Source organism: Plecotus auritus (genome assembly GCF_963455305.1).
Source record: "Plecotus auritus genome assembly, chromosome: 9".
Lineage (NCBI taxonomy): Eukaryota > Metazoa > Chordata > Mammalia > Chiroptera > Vespertilionidae > Plecotus > Plecotus auritus.
In genome coordinates this window covers 106,702,099-106,719,555 of record NC_137783.1, presented here as the reverse complement: position 1 = coordinate 106,719,555, position 17,457 = coordinate 106,702,099, and the positions used below count along the sequence as shown (strand labels likewise).

The 17,457-nt window shown below is 42.5% G+C and overlaps 1 protein-coding gene across 1 annotated transcript in view; it reads right to left on the bottom strand.

Moving 5' to 3' along the window:
- Positions 1-17,457, bottom strand: part of GAB2 (GRB2 associated binding protein 2) — a 167,634-nt gene that overhangs the window by 46,518 nt on the left and 103,659 nt on the right. The window contains exon 2 of the mRNA XM_080643223.1: positions 196-496. Within this exon, the coding sequence (XP_080499349.1) occupies positions 196-496 (301 nt within the window). The remainder of the gene's footprint in view (positions 1-195; positions 497-17,457) is intronic.

Below are 17,457 nucleotides of genomic sequence, written 5' to 3'. Positions count from 1 at the left end.
GGCCAGGGGTCCCTCTAATATTTGGCAACTCCTTCACAATCTTACCCTTTGCCTATTACTCCTCTGTTGAAGAGGAGCTTTAAGCTCCAGCCTGCTCTCCTTATTCAAGGAATCTGAAGGCCCTGTCACAGCCCCAACCACCAAGCCTCCGTCGGGGCGCACCTTGCCCTTTGGAGCAGGTCTGTGCTTTCCTACCTGCGCTCTCCTCAGCCTGACTGAAGCCGCAGATCTGACAGATGCTCTGGACCCATTTATTCATGTCCTCCTCGGTCTCAGCCACCAGGTAAAAGGTGCGCTCGCTGGTCTTGATGTCAAACACAAAGCTATCCTGCAGCTCCTTCTTATTGAAGGTCAGGCCTGCATCCACCTGCTCACAGAAGTTGAGGTTGATGATCCGCAGGGGCTTCTTGGAGTGGTCATTCTTGTAGTATTCCAGGACGTCGGGGTCACCGCTCATCCGGCCACTCCGCAGGATAAACCAGCGTTTCTTCCAGGCCTGAAGGGGAAGGAGTAAGACGAGGGGGGAAAGGTCATCAGTTGTTTCAAAGCTTTTCACAGGTCCCCATATTATTGTGAGGTTAAGAGTGGGCACTGGTGCACCTGCAGGCTGAACATGGGCTCTCTCTCTCTCCCTTTCTGCCCCAGAAATGGGGGATGGTTTTGGAATGCATTTCACTATGGAAACAGTTTTATCACCATGAAGTGAATTGTGGCATTCCCACTTTTTAGATCAGGAAGTTAGATGTGGACTAAAACACTTTAGAGCAATTATTCCATTAGGCTCGAATACAGACTCAAACTCACAGTACTTTAACTCACGGGGTGGAGCTTGGGAAACCATAACATCTCAGTTTATGGATGGGGACCCCCACTAAGACATGGTGAGCCGAAGCAACAACACCACACCCAGCAAAGAGCAGAAAGCAAGTTTCCTAACTTTCCGTACATTGTACATTGTGTTTTTCACCAAATCACGATGCCTTGAAAAAAATCACAGAGAAACCCTTCTAAAACTTCTCTGAAGCACATAATTTTAGGATTTTTCTGCTGTTTCCTTCACTGCTATATCCCCAGTACTTACAAATCAGAACATCTCATTTTGTGTGTAGAACCTCCAATGCCTTTTCATCTCACTCAGAGTAAGAGCCACCTCACTGTAGCCAAGGGGGTCCCTCATCCCACATCTCTCACCTCATCTCCTGCCATTTTCTGCCCATTCGGCTCTGGCCAGTCTGGCCTTAAACAGGGGCCACATACTCCAACCTCAGGTTCTTTGTTCTGCTTGCTCCCATTGCCTGTAATAATCCTCCCTCAGATATTCCCATTGCTTATTCTTTCTTTCAAGTCTCTATTCAAATGTCACGTTATCGAAGAGGCCATTTCTGACCACCCAACCCTCACACTCTCTTTACTCTGCTGTACTGGTCTCCTAGCACTTACACCGCCTCAAATACCATATTTATGTTGAGTGTCTGCACCCACCTCCCAGAATGTAAACTCCATGAGGGCAAGTGTTGGTTCTATTTTATCCCATGCCACATCCTCAGTGTTTAGAATAGTGCCTGGCACATAACTGGTTATCGATAAATATGAATGAATGAATCATTTTCTTACATGAATTCCTCACTGCACTAGTAGGTCATGGGGACAGAACTGATGCCTAACAAGCCTTAGACAGAAATGAGGGTTAGGGTCTAGCCCAGGGGTGGGCAAACTTTTTGACTCGAGGGCCACAATGGGTTCTTAAACTGGACCGGAGGGCCGGAACAAAAGCATGGATGGAGTGTTTGTGTGAACTAATATAAATTCAAAGTAAACATCATTACATAAAAGGGTATGGTCTTTTTTTTTTATTTCAATAGTTTTATTCATTTCAAACATTTTAACAAGAAGAATGTAAACACTAATTATTATAATTTGAAACTTCAAAAAATGGAGGAATCATAGCACAATAACATACCGTATATTGAAGATGGCAAAGGCAAAATAAAATTGCCTAACAAAGGAAAGGTACAAAAGCCTTTCAAATTAAACTTAAATATAATAAAATAATTTAAAACTAAAACAAATAGAAAAGAACAAAATGTGTAAACAGTAAATTAAACATTTTCTTTAGTGCAACTTCCAAATTATGCCCGGGACGTAGATGTAGATGGCAATGTAGACTGGGTTGAAAGGTTTTTGGTCTTTAAAACATCAACTTCAGTGGGAACAGTGTTGTTGGTCTCCTTTTTAGCTAATGCTCTGATACTGTGCTCTCCAGGGGCGTGTCTCCCTACATCACCACGATAACGTGTTTACGCATTCCCAGGGTGATGTCGGGGGACGCGTCCCCGGGCATTACAAGGAGCCTCCTTCTACTGAATGGGCGGATATAAATCCGCCCACTCAGAAGAAGGAGCTGCGGCCCTGTTTCCCAACGTTGCCATGTTAACACTGCTGCTGGTGAAGGAGCGGAGGGGAGAGCAAGAGAACCCTCCGCTCTTTGGGCTCCGCGGGCCGGATAGAACAGCCGAACGGGCCGGATCCAGCCCGTGGGCTGTAGTTTGCCCACAGCTGGTCTAGCCAGACAGGGCAGAGGTAAGAAAATAAACATAAATACTATTTATTTACAATCATGTGAAGTCTTGCCCAGGCCACTGCTTACAGAACTCCATGTGTGCTGTGTGTACACATGCCGCAGGGCACACATACACATGTACATGTGTGGGTCAGGTGCATTTAAAAAGATATAGTTAATAGTTTAGCTTGTGTTTGGTTGATGTGTGCCCTTCAGGGCTAGTCTCTGCAGAAAGAGCTGTCTCCGAATCTCTGGAGTGCAGGTGTCAGCATAACCACACACAGACGCCCCCGTCAACAAGAAAAAGGTGTTTGCTCCAGATAGCATCGAAGCCTGTCAGGTTCAGCTTCCTAGGAAGCAGTGTAGGCTGACAAATGGCTGCCTATGAAATACTGATAAATGTATGACAGAGCAGGCAAGGCTGTCTGGTCCAGTCCCAAATCCCCATCGCTCTTCTGCCACAATACCTCTTCAAGTCCATGCTGTTTTTTTTTAAACCAAACAATTCAGAACAAAGCAACTTCAAAGCGTCTAGCTCCACTGACAACTTCCCTGATCCCCTCAGGTGAAATGAAGCTTTACTTCCTCTGAACCTTAATAACACTTAAAAAAAAAAATCCTCACCCAAAGCTATATTTTCATTGATTTTTTTAGAGAGAGGAAGGGGGGTGGGGAGAGAGGAGAAACACTGATGTGAGAAACATCAATCAGCTGCCTCCTGTACACACCCAACCAGCAAATCTAATCCACAACCTAGGTATGTTCCCTGACCGGGAATTGAACCCACAACCTTTTGGTGTATGGGATGATGCTCCAACCAATTGAGCCACATGGCCAGGGCAATAACACTTTTCATGTACTTCTCATGGCATGTCATTTTTTACAACCTATTACAGGTATTTTTGTATTTGTTGTTTCTTTGCAAGTAGACCATGAACAACATCTCCTATTCCTGAACCTTTCTAATCTCTCTGGCCTCATTTATGTCTGTTTCCTTCCTTCCTTCCTTCCTTCCTTCCTTCCTTCCTTCCTTCCTTCCTTCCTTCCTTCCTTCCAGCTAGCCATCCAACAAATATTTACTTAGTGCTTACCATGCAATAGGCATTATTCCAGATGCTGAGGATATAGCATGAATTCCAGGTCTTACAGGAATTCTTATTATATATTATTCTCCAAATGTGCCACATAGAATTAAATATGATATAAAAATAACTATATACCATGACCAAATGGGGTTTATTCCAAGGATGTAAAACTGATTCAATATTCAAAAATCAATCAGTATAATCCATCATATTAATAAGGTTAAAGGAGAAAAACCATATGGTTGTATCAATCAATGAAGAAAAGCATTTGACAGAATTCAACACCCATTCATGATAAAAACTCTCAAAAAAAAAAAAAAATACGGACACAGGCAAAATCCTGACTGAATCTCCAGAGAATTATGCTGAGTGAACAAAGTCAATCCTGAAGGGTTACACAATTCCATTTATATAACATCCTTGACAAAATTTAGGGATGGACAGCAGATTAATGGTTGTCAGTGGTTAAAAAGGGGGCTCGATTCCAGACAGGGCACATACTCAGGTTTTGGGGCTGTGATCTCTGCAAATGGTTTAACCTCCAGGATATGTTTTTATTGATTTTAGAGGAGAATGAAGAAAACATATCTTCATGACTTTGGGGTAGGTAAAGATTTCCTGAATACATAAAAGGCACTAATACAAGAGAACAAGGAACCAAACATACTAGATTAAACGTAACCTCTGGTTATCAAAAGGCACCATTAAGAGCAGGAAAAACCAAGCCAAGACAGTGAGAAGAGATACTTGCAATGCACATAACTGATGAAGGACTTGAAGGACTCATGTTCATAACATATTAAAAAACGCCTACAAATTGGTAAGGAAAAGGCAGACCACTCAACAGAAAAAGCAGCAAAAGATTTCGTTAGGCACCACACAAAAGAAGACATGCAAATGGCAATAAGCATATAAAAGATCTTATCTCCATTAGCCATCAGGGAAGTACAAATTAACACCACCACACAACCACAGAATGGTTACAATGAAAAAGACTGACAATAATAAGTACTGGGAAAGATGTGGAGACACTGAAAAACTCATACTCTGTTAGTAGATGTGTAAGTTGGTATAATCATTTTGAAAAACTAAGGCAGTATCTACTAAAGCTGAACATTCATGCCAGCCCCCCACAATTCTACTCCTGGGTACATACCCCAAATAACTGTGTACAAACATTCACCAAAATACACGTCCAAGTACATTCGTCACCACACTGGTCATAATAGCCCATATCATGCCTGCCTGTCTACACTCTCTATTTCAAGTGCTTGCTACTTATAGTCTGGACTACTGTCATGGCTTCCTAACCAGTTTCCCTAATTTAATACATGTAAATGCTTCCAGTTTAATCAAAGCAAGAAAGCTCTGATCCTGTTACTCCTCCCAACTATTAAAAAATGTAATGGCTCCCCATCATCCACACAGCAAACTCCAAATTCTATGGTTTAGGTGTTTTTTTTAATTAAAAATTATTTCCAATGGGGTAAAACAGAGATAACATAAAATTTACCCATTAAGTGTGTAGTTCTGTGGTATTAAGTATATTCACATTCATATTGTTGTACAACCATCAACACCATTCTTTTCCAACTGAAATTCTGTATCCATTAAACACTAACTCCCCCCCACCCCTTCACTCCCATGCCAGCCCCTGAAATCCACCATTCTACTTCCTTTTTTTTTTTTTTAAATATATTTTATTGATTTTTTACAGAGAGGAAGGGAGAAGGATAGAGAGTTAGAAACATCAATGAGAAACATCGATCAGCTGCCTCTTGCACACCCCCTACTGGGGTTGTGCCCGCAACCAAGGTACATGCCTTTGACCGGAATTCAACCCGTCAGGGACCCTTAAATCCGCAGGCCGACGCTCTATCCACTGAGCCAAACCGGTCAGGGCCACCATTCTACTTTCTGTCTGTATGATCTTGTCCACTCATATAGGTGAAATAATACAATATTTGTTCTTTTGTGACTGGCTTATTTCATTAGCATGATGTCTACAACGTTACTCCATGTGGTAGTATGTGTCAAATTTCATCCCATTTTGATTATCCCTCATTACCTGCTGATGGACTCTTGGGTTCTTTGGCTCAGTTTTAAGGCTTTCACAATCCAGTTCAAACCCACCTTTCCATCTCATCTCTACTCACACATATACAGTATATATTCAAACCAAGTTGCTGCTATTTAAACCAAGTAGAATTTTCACTATTTCTAAAACATGCCTGGGCTTTTCCACCTCCACACACTCAATTTCCCTCCCAATCTTCCTTCCTTTCTAAATTCTCTAAAGTTTTGCTTATACTTGAATGCTATCCTGCCATGTTGAGACAGGCCAGTGAGATAGGACAAGTAGAATAGGGAAACTGAGGCAGCTGAACAAACTGGCAGAGCAGTTTACAGTAGATACAGAAGTTCACCTCCCTAGAGACAATGTCTAGGCCTCAGCTGTATTTCGGCTCTAGAGGCAGAAAAGCAGCAAAAGGTGGGTGATACCAGGACCAGCTGCAATGACTAATGACCCCCTGCCCTGGCGCTGACCAATCAGTGGAGACCACCACCCTGAAGGAGCACACCTAGAAAACTGATTAATATTCTGCGGAAACCCTCTCTTGAGACCTCCCCTAAGATTCCTGCCTGCAAGAGGAGAGATACAAGCCTCAAGACAAAGGACCCAGTGCTCTGTCCCCCTCTGGGGAGCAGCCCCGGGCCATTAAGTACATTCATATTGTTATACAACCATCTGTGTCTTCTTTCCCTACTTCTTCCCCCACAGGCGTGCATCTCCTAAACTCTAAAGGGCCCCACAAGAGACTTGCATCCAGGGGAGCAATGGGCAGTGGCAGCTCATCACAGGCTAACCCTGTTCCCAAGGCCCTTTTCTCTGACTTCCCAGAGAGCTGAAGCAGCCCAGCCTAATTCCTGGTACAACCCATCCAAGCAGAAGAAACACTATTAATTCAGATCAACAAAAATTCAGACCTGGGTGAACAAGTGCAGAGAAATAAGGAGAGCAGAATGACGTAGATGATGTAGAGTGTGGTGAGAAAAGTTTAAGACAAGAGTGGTAAGACTGAATTTCTATAAACTTGGACAAATTTCTTAACTTCTCTAATATATAAAATATCTACAAAAGGGGGGCAATGCAAAACTAATAATATTGCTTTGAGAATTAAGTGAAACTAATAAACGTTGAAGCGTCCAGGACCAAACTTTGCGTGACAGATGCCAAGGACATAGCTATTGAATCTAAAGCTGCCTGAGGACATTCTGAGGTCATGTAACTGGCAGAAGAGTCACTGTTATAAAAGATGCTCAGATTTCCAATTCAGTGTTCTTTCTACTGTATCATCACTGCGGAGGGTTTAGTGTGTCCTTTTTCTTGCCCCGAACCACATATCAGCATGCCTCCGAGTTCTGCCTCATTGGTCAAAGGCATCACTATTCTTTCAGGCTCTCAGATCAACATCATCTACTCCCCTTCAGCTCTTCCTGCTACTTCCCTGCCGGTGCCCAATCAATGAGCTCCTTCTATAGTACTCAGTAAAACAAGCACAAATTCTGCTAAATGCTTATAAAGAAAAGAGGCAAGACCCAAACATTCCTTTCAAGTAATTTATTGATGATGTTGCTCATATCCCTAAAACAAAAGGCAGCCTTTCAGAAATACCATAAAAAGAGACACAATATGCTATCAGACCAATGACAGGGAATCAGTGGGTAGTGGTGAGGGGAGAGGGAGAGAGAGAAAGAGAAATACGAATGAATATGAATAATGAAGAAGGTAGGGTTTGCTATATGGTTTTGGGAAAGAAGGAGAAAAGAACCTTTTGTTTATAGCATACAGTATGACCAAGGCCTAGGTATGGAAAAACATAAGACCCATTCAAAAACCTCATAGACATAGACAACAGTATGGCGGTTAACAGAGGGGAAGGGGGCGGGGAGGGAGGCAGAAGAGGTAAAAGGGGTCAAGTATATGGTAACAGAAGGAGACTTGACTTTGGGTGGTGAACACACAATGCAATACACAGATGATATATTATAGGGCTGTACACTTGAAACCTATATAATTTTGTTAATCTATGTCACTCCAATAAAATTAATTTAAAAAATGAGTTCAGAGAATGTGGAAAAGAAGAGTCTGGTGTTCCTGGGAAGCCTTGGATGCCATCCTAAGAACTTTTATCTTTCCGTTATTGGCAGTGGGGAGCCACTGAAGAGTACAGATCAGCAGAGAAATGGTAACGATAGCTGTGCTCTGAACTGACAGAATGAGGAAGACCAACCAGGGAAAGGAAAAATCAGAGGCAGGAAAACTATGTAAGAAACTGTTGCAATAGTCTATAACAGTGAGAGAAGATGGCAAGGAGATAGGGAAAGACAGTGCAAGTCGCTTTACTCAACAATGGGGCTTAAAGAAGTAAGTATATGATGGCATGGGGGTCCTACTCTCAAAGTGAAGAGAGAATGCCTCCACCTTCTCTGATGAAATAGAAGTGACTATTTTCCTTTTGTACCCAAACCTAGTAAAAAAAACAAACCATTTCACAAGCACCCAGACCACAGACATGCACCCTGGGTACATAAGGCCCGGAAGTTGCATCATTTCTAGCTGTTGAACAGAGAGTGATGTCCCCCATAAACCTGTCTCTGTTATTTGGATTAGATTACAAGGTCTCCAAGGTGATGTAGAATGAGGCCATGGCTTCTTCCTATAGCTCTTGGCACCTAGAAAATGCAGGTGTGCCCCAATTTGACTTTACACTGGAGTGTCGATCACACGGGGTGTGGTGTTCAGTCCTGGGCGTGATGAAGCACTTGGGACCAGGACTGAGTGAGCTTCTGCCTGGAGTCATGTTGTAGTGTTCTGAGGTTTAAGGGGTCGACACAAGGAAGAGCAATGGTCTTTCTCTTGAGTGATTCCACATACTAACGCGGAACTAGTACCCGCAGGGGCATGCTACAGGCAAGCAGGTTTTGACTCAGTATAAGAAAATGTTTCCAAAAGAGCGGTCTAAAGTTGGTGCCTTGGAAACGGAAGAACTACTCATCACTGGAGATACTGAAGAGGAGGTAGCCTAGGCTAGGGGTCAGCAAAGTTTCTTGGTAAAGGTCAAAGAGGAAATATTTTAGGCTTTGTAGGCCAGATGCCACAACTGGCCTACTATATGGTGGCATGGAGAAGCCACAGACAATTTGAAAGCAAACAATAGTGGCTGTGTTCCAATGAAACTATTCAGAGAAAGAGGTGGCCCCTGGTCTAGGCTAGGAGTTGGCGGGGAGGGAAGACTGAAGAGGGCACTCAAACAGTGGATCAGTAGACAGACAAGGGGCTACGGTCTCTCCCAATCCTAACAGACTTATATATTTTTAATAAAGAAAATCGGATACGATAATACTTCATCTAATCTGTTATCTCAGATTATTGGAACAGGGGATGCGTTTTACTGAATAACCAAGTAATAACTAGAAATTCTTCTAGTTTCAGCCTTGACCGTTGAAAACAATTCTAAAACTCCAGAATCTTCTGCCCTGCCTTAAGTATTAGACCAACGATAACAGAACTTTGATGACTAAGGGCTTCTCAGAGCCACAAATAATCTTTTCAGATACCAAATCTCACATGCCTTGTGGCTAAAGTTGTAGAAGGGTCAAGACATTTCTTGGAAGAGGGTTTTGTGTAACTCCTAGAAATGGGCGTGTCCTTTTAACTTCCTTCTTTCTGATGAGGGTAAAGTTAAAAACTGCCAACAAACCCAGGAGGATTCTGTCAAGTGAGGATTATTGTTAGTTAATCAGACTCTAAGTGAGCTCCCTCAATGATATCAATAAACTGAACTGATTAGTCAGGGATATTAAAAACATAACACTTGCATCTTCAAAAGCTGTTTGCTTTATATAAAAAGAATTCACCAATAAAACACGCATACTCAATTATACATCTTTTGCTTAGTGAAACTCCCCGGTGGTGACGAGGTTTGAGTTCCAGCTCAAGCAATACAAAGACACAGAATTTGATCTGACTTGTGAGTGCACGATGTACACAACTACACCCCAATGCACTGCAGCATGAAGTACTCTAGGCCAGTCTTCTGTCCCATAACAGTTAAGAGGAACCAATAAGAGAGTCCAGTGGGTCAGGTAACAGGCACACATTTCTGGAGGAACATTTCCCGAGTGAGTGATTTACTGGCTGACCTCTGGCCTAGGCTAGGGGTGGGGAGCAGATGGAAGAGGGGGCTCAAGCAGTGCATCTGTAGACAGACAAGGGGCTACAGTCTCTCCCAACCCTGACAGCCTTATGTGTTTTTAACTAAGAAAATAGGATACCGTAATACTTCATTTAATCAGATTACTGGAACAGAAGTAGGGTTTTACTGAATAACCAAATATTAATTAGAATCTCCCTTGCTGCCCTTCCTCTGGGAATCCTTCAGCTAATCTGGACCCCACAGACTTTATACTCCGAGGCAGGCAAGAGAATGGCACTTGCTGAGCTCCCGCCACTAACACATTTAATCCTCAAACCAATGCTGCAAGGCAAACACGATCCCTTTACAGATGAGGAAAATCAAGTTCATCGCGGTTACACAATTTGCAGAGATCACGGCCCCAGAACTTCCGGTCCAGTGGGTCAGGGCTAGGGTTCAGAGAGAACCTGAGGGGAAGCTAATGCAGATTAACTACTGACTACACTTTGAGAAACACTGCCCACAGAGTTTATAAAAGGTCAAGTTCACCATTAGTTGGTGATGGCAATAGAGGGATTAGAATCTAGGCCTCAGTTCCTAGTCCAAAATTATTTTCACTTCTCAAATCGAAATCCCCCTAGGAGAGAGGGCAGCATAACTATATGCTCATCTGAGTAATAAAGTTTCTCTGTGATTCTGGAGAACCATATTTGTGCCTAGGGCACAGAATGAACTTTATTTTGCCACAAAGATTGCTAACATTCTGGTCAGGGGCTTTTTTATTTCCAGAATTTAGCACAGTGCTCGACACCACGTTATCTACTATGTAAGTCAATGAAAGGTATACCAAAGGAACAAGAGGAAAGAATATCTAGTTGCTCTTCTTTTGGTAAAAACAAACAAAACCTCTCAGTCAGATGACCTGCTAACGTAACATTTCCAGGATTCGGCCCCATCTCCATCCTGAGTGAGATGGTACACAGACACCTTTTATGCGACACTGAATCAACTCTAGGCTTTGGGGAAGTGGGGGGTGCGGTTATAGGAGCCTAGATTAAGCAATTAATGCATTTCATCCAGTGACTGGTTGCCGGCGCGGTCATTAAGATTCAACTCAAAGTGGACCCTTTCTCTCACTGGACAGGAGACGGTGGTGATGGGAGCCAGAACTTGCAGAGCCCACCCTTTGGAGTCTGGAACAGCCAACCCAGAGAGAGCAGAGTTAAAAAAGATAAAATGTGAGTCCTAAAACAAGCTGACCCGGAAGCCAGGTTTTCCCCTTGTTGACTTAGGTACCGTGGTCGGCAAACTGCAGCTCGAGAGCCACATGCGGCTCTTTGGTCCCTTGAGTGTGGCTCTTCCACAAAATATCATGGCCTGGGCGAGTCTATTTTGAAGAAGTGGCGTTAGAAGAAGTTTAAGTTTAAAAAAATGTGGCTCTCAAAAGAAATTTCAATCGTTGACCTGTTGATATTTGGCTCTGTTGACTAATGAGTCTGTCAACCACTGGCCTGGGAGACTCACACTCTTTTCCCACTTAAGGCAATTTAGGCCACTATCTAATCAACAGAGGTTTTAGTGTGTGTCCTGTACTGAGACCCAGAACCAGTTCATGACCTACCCCAGGAATAACACAAGGGTCCTTTCCATGTGCTCCTGTCACATCCGTTATTCAATCCACATTCTGTTTCCTTCACTTTCGATTTCTTTTCCATTAGTATGTACAACCCTCCTTTGAATTATTCATTCAACACTTATCAAAACTATGCAAGGCAGGCCCCTTAGGGCCTCACGTCCTGGGGAAAGGAGTCAGGTAGTGTACACAGATAGCTCGGTGCACAGAGGTCACTGCTCCAACAGTGGCCTGAACAGAGACCACCTGCCTGCGAGGAGCCAGGAAAAGTTGCGTGGCACAGGTGACACCTGGACTGGGTTTTAAAGGATGAGAGGAGCTTTGCTGGTGGAAGAAAAAACGCCGGAAGGGAAAATTTTCGGGAAAAGAGAATAATATGAGCACAGCTGACTCTCACTGTCTACAAAAGTTATGGTTATAATGTCCCCACAAACAATGCATTGGGGAACATGGGAGTCACTTTTCCTAGGAGAACCAGAGGGTTAGGGTCCTGCAAGCCTCTGGCCACAATATTTATTGTCAACCAATCAACACATAATCGTGTTTTATGCTTGTTTCTGTGTGAAGACACCTTATACTATTGATTCATTAACACTGAAATCGGGGCCAGCAGCACATAACTCAAGTTCGAATGAGGCTTCTCTAACTAACACCTGTGTCTTCTCACATTTAGAACACCAGACAGAACTGCAATGTTTTAAACAGCAAAACCACCATGGAAAGTACAACAGTGTGAAGAGTATGACATTAAACAGACAGGTGAAGGACACTAGTTTACAGTGCGAGAGCTGAAAGGAGAAGGCAGAGCGTGCTTTGTTCTGCACCAGCTGGGAACGTGTGTGCGGGGGCTGCTCCAGTCTTCACTGCTCTGCACGTATGTTGGCTGGTCTGGGACTGACCAGAAAAGCACTGTGAATACCGAGTTGGGGGTTATAAAATAAATTTTAGCAAGTAGGTGAATTTTCAAAAAATGGAATCTGTGAATAGGAGTATCAACTCTATAAGATAAAGCTTGGTGTGTTCAAATAATAAAGGTGAGTTTGGTGAAGCTGAAGAGAGGATGAAAACTGTGGAAAGGAGCCATTTTAAGAAGGGCTTCACAACCTGGGTTTTATGCATTTTATCTAGATCAATGGTTCTTAATATTCAAAAATATTATTGATTTTTAGAGAGAGAGGAAGGGAAAGGGAGAAAGAGAAACACAGAAGTGAGAGGAGAACATCCATCGGCTGCCTCCTGCACGCTCCCTACCAGGAATTGAGTTCCCTACCAGGAATTGAGTTTGCAACCCGGGCATGTGCCCTGACGGGGAATTGAATCAGCAACCTTTTGGTACATGGGTTGATGCCCAACCAACTGAGCCATACTGGCCAGGGCTTAATATCAATTATTAATGCAAAATTTAAAATTATAGAATTCTCCCATACAACAAGAATGTATATTTTAGTATTAACTAATAAATAAAAGTTACTATAAATTAACTGGATTATTGTATTATTCACAATATTTACATTTTTTAAAGTATGATTATATACAAACCAGTATATATGTGTGTGTGTGTTTCAAGGACACAGCCTACCATGTGGGAATCACTGTCATGCAGCCCAGGCAGAGGGAACAGCATGTGCAAAGGCCCCGAGAAAGAAAGAAACCTTGGTTCATGGGAAGATGTGACAGGAAGGCAACGGGTGGAACATAGTGAGGAATGTGGAAAGTAGCATGAGGGAAAGGCAGGGACAGATTATAATGGAACCTAGAAGGCCATTTTATGAAGTTTAGATTCTATCTGAAATAGTACAAGATCCCTCAATAACAGCATAATTAAATTAATTGATATGTCAGCAATTGAAGAAACAAACTTGAGAACAACACAGTATGATCCTATTTATATTAAAAACCCTGTATATTTATGGACGCATTTATAGTTGACCCTTGAACAACACAGGTTTGAACTGTGCAGGTCCACTTATATGCAGATTTTTTTCAATAAATATACAGCTGGCCTTCCATATCCCTGGATTTCACATCCATGGATTTAACCAACCAAAAGAGTATTTTCAATTCATGATTGGGAATCTACAGATGTGGAGGGTCGACTATAGGCACTGTCTATGCCATCTGATATCAGAAACTTGAGCATCCTTGGATTCTGGTATCCATGGGAGTCCTGGAATCCCTTACAAATACCAAGGGATGACTGAAATTTTGGGGAAGTCAAAAGTTATACGCAGATGTTCCACTGTATGAGGAGGGGGTGGGGTAGGGAAATCGGTGGCCCTAACCCCAAGTTGTTCAAAGTCAACTGTATATGCATACCACCACATATATACATATATATAGTATACATGTATGTACTGGTATACACACCTGTGTGCATGTGCACACACTCACACACACGTTTTACAAATGCTTAGAAAAGCATTCCAAACTACTGCCGATGGCTCCCTGTGAAGGGGAATGGGTATACAGAGAAATGAAATATGGAGACTTTTTTTTCACACTTTAATCTATTAGTTCTGTATTTTTAAATAAATAGAGCATGAGACCACTGAATGGTTTTACATTTTTTCATGTTAACAGATCATTGTTAAAAATCATTCTGGCTTGTGGCAAATGAAGAGCATGAATAGGGAGCCCAGACAGACAGCTGCTCACAAGGTAATGGCGATTAGGACCAGGAGAGTGGCAAAGGACATATATATGCAAGATGCATCTCAAAGACTGTGATCACGGACCTTGGTGATGGACTGAATAGGGGGAATATGGGCGAAGGAAGAAGAAAGACTCCCAAGGTTTCCCGCTCGAGCAAGCGGGTGGGCTGTGTTATGACTTACGGTGGGAAGAGAACCACAGCCACATCTCTCTGACAAGCTTATCACGGTGCCCTCTACCCATTCTTTGCCTTGACTGCGTCGAAAACTAAGAGGTAAAATAAATGCAACGTGTGAGAAGGAGAGGGTCACATCTGGGAGACCCTCTGATGACACTGACTGTATTCTGTGAGATTGATTCCCAAAGAGCAGGTCAGTCTTTCTGCAGAGGACTCAGGGAATCAATTAGTGGAATTACGTCTCCCATTGACAAAAATAAAACAAAAATGAGCTGTTGCCAACCCTTTGCATGAAACAAAGGTCATTCCATTGAGCGACCTCTCTTTCATGTCCTGGAATGATCTGACCTCAGTTGTATTTAAAACACTGAATTAAGCAAAGGTTACCAGAGAAAAACCAGGGCAAAGTTGGGGGAAGGGTACAGAAATAATGCCCATGAATATAGTGAAACTGTTTCCTCTAACACAGTGATGGTCAACCTTTCTCATTTCATGGCACACATAAACTAATTGCTAACATTATGCAGCACACCAATAAATATAGTTTTAGCCAATCTGACTAAAAAAATAGGTATAATTGATTCATTCACATCATATGGCTACCGTTGTGTTGGCTATGGTCATTTTTTTATTTGACAATCTCAGGGAAACAAGGTCAGTGCCACTAAGTGGTCAGGTATTGCATGTTTTAAAAATTCTGTGGCACACTGGTTGAAGATCGCTGCTCCAGGACAAAGGAGGCCTCTCTCATCAGCTGCCCAGCCCCCAAGTAATGGGAGAAGAGAAGACTCACGGGCTTTGGCTTCCCTAAAAGACCTGATTTCAGACTTTCTTAAACACACTCCTGATTGTGTGACTTTGTTGCTTCGACAGAGGTAACTAAAACTCTAGTGTGCATCAGAACCACAGAGACACCTGTTCTAACGCAGCTATTCCCAGGCCTCAGGGAACCTCAAAAGAGATTCAGACTCAGTAGGTCTAGAGTGGGGTTCAGCAATACAAACCCCAAGTGACTCTACTACAGACCATCCAAGAAAAGCATGTTGGGCAACACTGCACTCCCCTATTGAGGATAGTTGATAAAGTGTGATTACAATTTAGTGAGCTGCACTGGAGGAATACGTGGATCATAAAGATCTGGGCTGTGCATCCAGCTCTATCCTAGTCAGTTAGCTGGGCATGTGAACCCGGAAGGGGGTGAGAGGGAGAACACTTTTCTGCTCTGGGCTACGGTTTCCTCACTGATCAAGCACAAGTACTGAATTCATGAATTTCCAAATTCCCTTCAAATTCTGACATTTTAAGACACAGGAAAAGACAAAGGGCTGGAAATGCCAGGTATAGCGTATACTGTATACCTGCTCCTCTGTATAAGACTGACTCTCCCCAAAGCACTCAGATTGTGAATATACATGAACAAGAGCACAAAATCTAGTGCTTTCTAGAATTTGCTGGTCATGAGCTTCATCTGTAAAAAAGCTACATCTAAGGCATGGGGCCCTTTCGGAACCTGGCTTCTCTTCCCTAATCACACCACTGAATAAAAATGTAGGGAAGTGATTCAAAGGATGGAAGGAGAAACAGAACCTAATTGTGGAGATTAACTAAGATGCTCAAATAATGACCTCCCTGCATCCTGGGAGCCCAAATTTACATCAATCCAGCTGCCTGAACTATGTACATCTGAAAGGCATTCCCATATAGAGACAATTCCATCACCTGTATATGACCCATTTAAAAGGGTTTTGTTTAACTTCTAAGAAGTCAGTACACAGCATTAGAAGAATTATTTTTGCACTAATGCCTCCACTTCCCCCCTTGTTTTTTTGAGTCAACATTATGGAGGTATAATTTATATACAATTAAATCCACCCATTTAAGATTTTTAGGTTGATGGATTTTGACAAATATATATACCACATAACACCACCACAATCAAGATAGAACACTTCCAACAACCCAAAATGTTGTACCCTTTCCAGGTTGATCTTCACTCCCCACCGCCCCCATCCCGCTTCCCCAGGCAACCACTGGTCTGCTTTCTATCACTATAAATTAGATCTGTCTGTTCTGTCACAGAAATGGAGTCATACAGTACATTATATGTTCGTTTCTGGCTGGCTTCTTTGGCATAACAAAGTTTTACGATTCATCCATATTATTGCAAGGATCAGCGGTTTTTTAAAATTGCTGATAGGATACCATTTTATGGATGTAACATAATTTGGTTACCTAGTCACTTAGAGATGGACAATTAGGGTGTTTCCAGTTTGGAGCTATTATGAAAAAAGCAGCCATGAATATTCTGTACATGTCTTTTTGTGAAAATGTTTTCATTTGTCCTAGGTATATACCTTAGAAGTGGAATGGTCACATGGTAAATGTATGCTTAATTTTATAAAACACTGTCAAACCGTTTTCCAAAGCGGTTGTCCATTTTTGCATCCACTGCAGCAATGCACGAGAATCCAGTGTCCAAAAACATTTAGCCATCATAGTCAATCTAATGGGTGTGTAGTGGTATTGTTAGCAAACACAAAGGCTTCGTGCTTGAGATGTTCCATTCAAGAACAAGCTGTGTCCTGGCTGCTATGGCTCAGTTGGTTGGAGCCCTGTCCTGTGCACTGAAGGGTCATGGATTTGGTTCCCGGTCAGGGCACATACCCAGGTTGCGGGTTCCATCCCCGGCTGGGGCGCATATGGGAGGAAACTGATGGATGTTTCTCACATCGATTTTTCTCTCCCTTTTTCTCCATCTCCCTTCCTCTCTCTGGAATCAATGGAAAAAAAAACACACACAAAACACCCCAAAACAAGATGTGTTTGTCATTAGGTAGTTTTGTTTACCTGCATCAAGATCAAGTAAAGGAAACAGGATTCACCTCCAAAGCTGTTTCCTGGCAGGGAGGCTTACCCATTACTTACATAGGGTGTCCCTATAAATGTATCCACACACAGAATAATTATGAAGGCAGTGTTTATTAAAATACATTGCACTTTCAAAATTGAACTATCAGCTTTTAAAGTGCTTATACATTTTTTGGGGGACACCCTGTATAGGTTATTTGGCTAATTACATATTAATTTCTTCTTTGCAGTTGACTCCACTTATCCAGTTTTTTACATCTTGCCTGGGAAAAATACTGTGC